Raw genomic sequence first — 6185 nt, forward strand, 5'->3', positions numbered from 1 at the left:
GGTTTCGTTCCGCTTTCAAGTGCCAGGCACAAGTGATTGGGCAGTGAACTCTGTCTGGCCAAGGTCAAGTGGGTTGGGTGGGGGCGCCCAACAAGGGGTGTGGCTAACCCAAAGGGTTCCGTTTTCACATTAGTTTTACCCTGTGCCGTTAATTGAATATTTACTGCTTTTCATGTGTGGTTCGGTCGGTCAGTCTGCATCCGAGTGGGCCCAACTATTTCGTTGGGGTCACAAAACGCCCATCTTTATTTGTATGCTTAGGTCGTTTATGCAGCAAATTGAATTGTTAATGAGCTGACAAATGTTTGCGAAATTAGTTTTTGCCTCAGTCTGTGCAACTCCTTCATCTACTTACTTGCTTCAAAACTTTTATCGATGATGAAGACGACATATGGTATGTTGCCATATACAGGTACAACACACTCCCATGGTTTTTTGTCTCTTAATTAGCCGACTACAAAAATAATTTTCTACAAAGGAGAGACGGCGGCGAAAATATCATCAGAATGCATAATGACAGTTTCCGGGCTGTGTGTTGGTTTTTAGTTTTTTTGGTTTTTTTTTTTGTTTTTATAAAATCTGGACAAAAGCGTAGATGACACAGGTGCGCCATCTCGCGGTATATTCAAAAACTATGCTGTATGCATGGCCAGTGACAGGGGTTAAGGGTTATGGGGCTAGGGGCTAAGGGCTAAGGGGTTAAGGGGTTAATGGTCAGGGGCCAGGCCAAGGGGGGCACAGCGACAGTTGTCATATGGGTGGATTGTTTTTTGGCCACGGCAGGAAACGGAAGCTGGCAGCGCTAACGTGCCAAACTGCCAACTACAAAAGCCAACAACTCCTCGCTCTGTTAACTTGTTTATGTCGCCGTGTTGCTTTTGTGTTACTTTTTATGCTCAAATATAATTTGCTTGCTCCTCATCCCAATCTCATTACCCTTTTGTTGTGAGTAAAGTCATACCATTTGAACCATTTGATCGAACCCTATGTTAAGATTCAAGACATTAACTTGTAAAAATATGTTTTAAAATATAATGGTTAAAATAAATAATAAGCTTTATTTCTATGCAAAATCTCTTGCCTTTTATGCAAATATATAATATTTTCTCACGCAGTTTTTCGCTTTAAGAACTGTCAGCAAATATTTTTTTTATATAATAGTATACGTTATAATTTTCAACTATATTTCGAAATTATAGGGTATATAAACTATTGGACTTTTTACCATGCAATAATTTTCGAAAAACAAAGCCTTCGCGTATGTAGTTCCGTTTCCTAATTTTCAGATGCCTGGTGGCCATATAAATGCTAGTGACAATTTGCAACGGGCCCACCTCAAGCTCCTTTTAGCCCCTCAACCAACATTCGTTGTTTTTTTTTGTGATGGGAGGGGCGGGCAAGCGGCACAAAAGTCATTTTTGATTGTTTTCATGAAAATGAGCATAGAAAAATTATAATTAAAATTCATATGGAAATTGTCGAAAAAAGCAGCCACTACAGAATGGAAGGCGAGAACAATGGCCCGCTGATGTTGTTGTTGACCAAAAGATTTCATCTAAAAGAGACCCAAGAAATGCAGTGGTCGAAAAAGAGGGACTCCGAGCTGCGGGTTTATTGTTTGCGGGGAACATGTGTTCCTCCAACAATCCCCTTCCCCTTCGAGTTTCCCTCAATCTTTTCCCTGCCAAAACAATGTCAGCTTATAGAATTAGAAGAGCTCCAAAAGGGGTTACAAGTGAAGGTCCAGAGGAACGAAGGGGTGGTCTCTACCTGTGCACCACACATATAGCCAAAAGCACTGAAAAAAATGCTCCATCGAAATACTTAAGACATAAGTACTACCACTAAAGCTTGAATAACTAAAGGCTAAAACTATTTTTGCTGCTGTTAGTAATTATCCAATTAAGTTTATTTGAATACTATGATTCGAAATTGTAGTATACGGAATATTATATTTTTTTTTGTAGTGTACACAAAGCACAATGGTCAGAGGAGCCAGATGGAAAAACGCATGCCGGCTGCTTATTTTCTTGTTGTCGTTTCATTTTTGGCACTTTTATGCGATAAAATATTTAATTATATTCGGCAGCTTCGTTTGTGCATTGTGCGGTGGCCTTTCACAGCCGTTTTAGCCCATTTTACATCACCTTGGGGAGTGGGCGTGGCTGAAATTGCATTTCGAGTGTCTGCCGCAAAGTATGCAATGATTTCGGATGCCTTTTCCATTTGAAAAGTGGCAGGAATGGGCATTACAACGTTTTCAACAGAATAAATTGAAGATTACCCTGCGATAAAGGTAGAATTTCGAAAATAGTATGGTATTCAAGAAACCAATTGGATATATACTGTTAAACCATAGATTATAAGATTTGGAAACTATTCTTAAGCGTTGATCAGAGGAGCTAAGTGTATTTCTACAAATTGTTTGTGTTGAATTTAGAATATTCCTTTTTAACCAGCGGCCGTGGTTGTTGCTCTGGTTGTAGTGGTTGTTGTGGTTGTAGTTGTTGTTGTTGTCGTGGTGGTGGTGGTGGCCAATGGTCGCTTGATGATCGTTATCCGTATACATCCGGCATGATCCGGATGCTCACCGATGGGCGCCGTGTCGCCAAGGCTTAAACACTCCAGGGCAACCAACAGTGCGAATATGTGCTTTATGGATTGCCTCATCGTGATCCTCGGCCCGAGAATTCCCCCAAACAACTGATTGTGTTCAACGGCGCTTCCATTCATTTTTATAGTTCGCTTTTCTTGCAGCTCCATTCAATTGGCCACAATGACGACGGACAATTGGATATGTTGTATCAACAAATACGATCACAAATTGCAGCCTCACCTCTGACCATGGGCCATGTAGGGTATGGCCCAGCCTATATATGTATACTGTATTTTCTCTCCAACATCAGATAGCTTTAATTTCATTTTTTTTTTGTCGTTGAACTTTTGTCAAATTAATGCCGATTTTAATCGCCGCGCGGGAAGTCCGGCCAAATGGTTTCAGACGTTACATATCAATAATGAAAGTCTCACAAAAGCGAAGAGATTTTAGATAATAAATGATGCAAATTGTGCAAAATGTAGAATTTTATATTTCAATGAATTCATTTCAGTATCTTAAAACGAGATAAGATAGATATATTGCCAATTACGAATAAATAAAAACGAATATTTACTAAAACTGTGGTTTAAAACACTGGAACTATTTTTTTTTTTTTTTTGCTGGAATGGTTTTTCTATATTTTTTGAAGCTATAGGATTACATAATGGTAGGTTTCATTTAAATCGTCCGTCAATGGAAATTTTGCCAGTTTTCTCGTGTTTTGCTTTCAATTTATTTAACCCGAAGAACTGGCGGTGGTGGTCCGAGGTGGTGGAGGAGCACCACGCGGTGGTGGTGAGCCGGTGAAGTTGCGATGATGACCGGCAGCCTCCAGTCCGCGCACCAAATTCACTCCAGCCACGGAGAATTGCTAGAATAAAGGGCACGAATATTTCGAATATGCGCAATCTGTAATGTTATCGAGCATTTAAGTTACCAGCAGACAGCAGCTCATGGCCAAAAGGAACAGTAGACAGAAACGCATCTTGATGTGGAATGATTGACATTGGCCTCGAACACCTCGCTTTTATGGGCCACCAATTGTTTAACCGATTTCAAACAAATATATTAAGAGTATATTTGTAATTGCTTGCGTAATTGGTGTGTCACATTAAATATCTAATTGAGGTGTTGATTTTGTAATAACATTATTTCAACTCGTCTGCAATTATCATGTGCACTGGAGCTCTCTCATTTTCGATCATACAACTGTGAATCGGTTGCAGTTCAAATGAACCTAATTCTTTGGGTCTAGGTCGAGGTAACAATGTTTATTCCAATGCGAATAGAATTTTATTGAGCGATTTTAAAAGTTTCGAGAAACTAGAGATATGTAATATTTATGCCTTTGGTGATTGTTTTTTTTTTTTACCAAAAGTACCAAACACCGTTTTCATTTTATTCACATGGTCTCTTAGTGAAACACGTCTCTGTAAAATGCGCCTGTGATGTCTGACTAATGAAATGTATCCTCCTGTATAAGCAGATATACCAACCACCCCCCAACTAATAACTAATGCCATAAGCCACTCCAGATTGCAGCGCTCGTGACTTGTCGTCGAGCATTTGATGAACTGCCACAGAATGTGGATATATATTTGGATTGGCATTGAGATTTCAGATCCACAACCCAGATAGGCATAAACGTGTCGGGAAAGTTTTATGACCAGTTCCTTTTACCTTACTCAAAATCCCCCATCGAATACGGTTACTGAACTTTGACATATTTGCAACACTGAAAAAAAAAACATTGCTACATAGCAAGCAAGCAATCTCAAATATAAAATCTTATATCAAAACACTAAAATTCCTTTTAAAATGCTTAAAAGATATACAAATAGCAGATACTAATGTTATTATTATTATTATTATGTACGCATAAAGTTAAAACGTGTTGAACTGAATTATTTTTTGTTCTCTCTGCATCGAAACCAAATCCAGTCATAAACTACCAAATGTCAGCAGGAACAGGGGAAAAAATCATAAAAGTCCCCAAACCGAATTCTGTGGCCCACTTTTATTGGATTTTTACGATAAGCCTTGGCTGCGTGTGTTACTTTTTAGGATTCTTATTTTTGTCAATGATAATTCGAAAAGCACTTTCGGCGCAAATTGCAGCTGTTATCGCTAATCAAATGGCACAAAGGACGCAGGACTTTATATATACGACTATAGAGGGATATACAGGCACATATCTGGCGAGTGTCTCCGGTCAGAATGCAAATCAAACAAACAATAAATTGAATCAGGACATTGTTGAATGTAACAGATAGCCCCAAAAACAATGAGCAAGCCTAGCTGAACACATGCATATCCTGGAGACATTAAGGATATCCTTGAGTAGATGCAATTTTCTAACCAATATAATTCATAAATTTATTTTCAATCCTTTCCGCACATAAATTTTCATATTATGCACACTCACTCACAGACAGTAGTCGTCCTTACCTCGACCCTATTTTTCTCCCAGGCCTATTGTCCTGCGGCATGTCCTGTGTGCGTTTGGTTATTATTTGTCGTCGTGCTTGTCATTATTTATATGGGCAGGCGAGAGATAAGTTGCTGCAATTGTGGCACCCCCTTAAAACAGAACCCCAAAACCCCAATCCCCAATCCCCAATCCGCCAGCCCCCACCCCAAAACAGGATGCAGTCCAGGTCCTGGCAATTACACAAGCACAGATACAATGATACACGGATGCAGAATGTCCTTCGGTGTGCGTATGTTTGCAGGTTGTTGGCCCAAAATTTTGATTTATAAATGCCAACACCGAGCAGGTTATACCACCAGCAACAGCCACCTCATCATCCCTTCCGCATTTTCGAAATTTCCCCCAGGAAGCTGCAGTTACTTTTGGCTGACAAACGTCCCCAGGATCTGAAGAGAGTGCAACTCAAGTGGCCATTAATATATCAGTTCAATTCATATTTGAAATTTTGCATTTCCTAACAGGACGGGAAACGAGGACGAGGACGACGCCGAGGCCACAGATCCTTGCCCAGCTGGCACCTAGATATAACCACTCCTTCGCCCGGAATTCCCCCGCTCCCACCACGCATACGATTATGATTTGTGTCTTACTTAATGCACAGAGTCCTACGAATTTTGAACACTATGCGAAACGAAAAGTTTCAAAATTTCAATGTGGGAATGCTTCATCAAATTATTAATTAGTATGCTCAATATAATATTAAGAACAAGTTATTGTGATCAATTGAAATCGCAAATGAAATATTGTGTATATTTTAATTAATGAAAGTTACCCAACTTTTGCCGCTGTGTAACAACAGTGCCCAACGGCACAGAACTGAACTGGTTAGCTGTTAGCTGAGTGGAGACGGCGGCGTCGTCTCAATCTGATTGATTTAGAATTCCAATTGAGACTGCATGAAATATGTTTGCTTCGTGTCTGGCTTCTGGCTGCTGTCGTTGCCGGAGGACCTGAGAGTCCTTCCGTGTGCCCCCTTAGCCCGTTAGCCCGTTAGCCCCTTAGCCTCTTAGCCTCTTTGGCCCCTTGGAACCCAACACATCCCCCCCCCCTTCCCCTTCGGCAGCCCAGCATTTATGCATGGGCATATCCTTTTGC

General features: G+C 40.3%; 2 protein-coding genes across 3 annotated transcripts; both read right to left on the reverse strand.

Annotated features, from left to right (window-relative positions):
- Window positions 1–2384: 2384 nt before the first annotated feature.
- Window positions 2385–2700, reverse strand: CG15036 (uncharacterized protein). The gene has a single exon (NM_144273.2). It carries the CDS (start codon window positions 2668–2670, stop codon window positions 2452–2454), a length of 219 nt encoding a protein of 72 aa, NP_652530.1. The 5' UTR covers window positions 2671–2700; the 3' UTR covers window positions 2385–2451.
- Window positions 2701–3077: 377 nt separating this feature from the next.
- On the reverse strand, window positions 3078–3601 carry CG32726 (uncharacterized protein). Of its 2 annotated transcripts, none has more exons than NM_167127.2 (2): window positions 3537–3601; window positions 3078–3470 (listed from the first exon to the last, which is right to left on the reverse strand). In NM_167127.2, exons 1-2 carry the CDS (start codon window positions 3582–3584, stop codon window positions 3336–3338), a joined length of 183 nt encoding a protein of 60 aa, NP_727188.1. In that variant the 5' UTR covers window positions 3585–3601; the 3' UTR covers window positions 3078–3335. The 2 variants fall into 2 exon arrangements, with proteins under 2 accessions (NP_727188.1, NP_001284984.1); NM_001298055.1 differs by having other exon boundaries at window positions 3219–3470.
- Between the last annotated feature and the right edge of the window lie 2584 nt (window positions 3602–6185).

The sequence above is a fragment of the Drosophila melanogaster genome, chromosome X (assembly GCF_000001215.4).
Source record: "Drosophila melanogaster chromosome X".
Taxonomy (NCBI): domain Eukaryota; kingdom Metazoa; phylum Arthropoda; class Insecta; order Diptera; family Drosophilidae; genus Drosophila; species Drosophila melanogaster.

Coding starts and splice junctions, on each gene's coding strand:
- CG15036 (NM_144273.2), bottom strand. CDS start 2,670: ATGAGGCAATCCATAAAGCACATATTCGCACTGTTGGTTGCCCTGGAG.
- CG32726 (NM_167127.2), bottom strand. CDS start 3,584: ATGCGTTTCTGTCTACTGTTCCTTTTGGCCATGAGCTGCTGTCTGCTG. Junction 3,471..3,536: donor CCATGAGCTGCTGTCTGCTG/GTAACTTAAATG, acceptor CCTTTATTCTAG/CAATTCTCCGTGGCTGGAGT.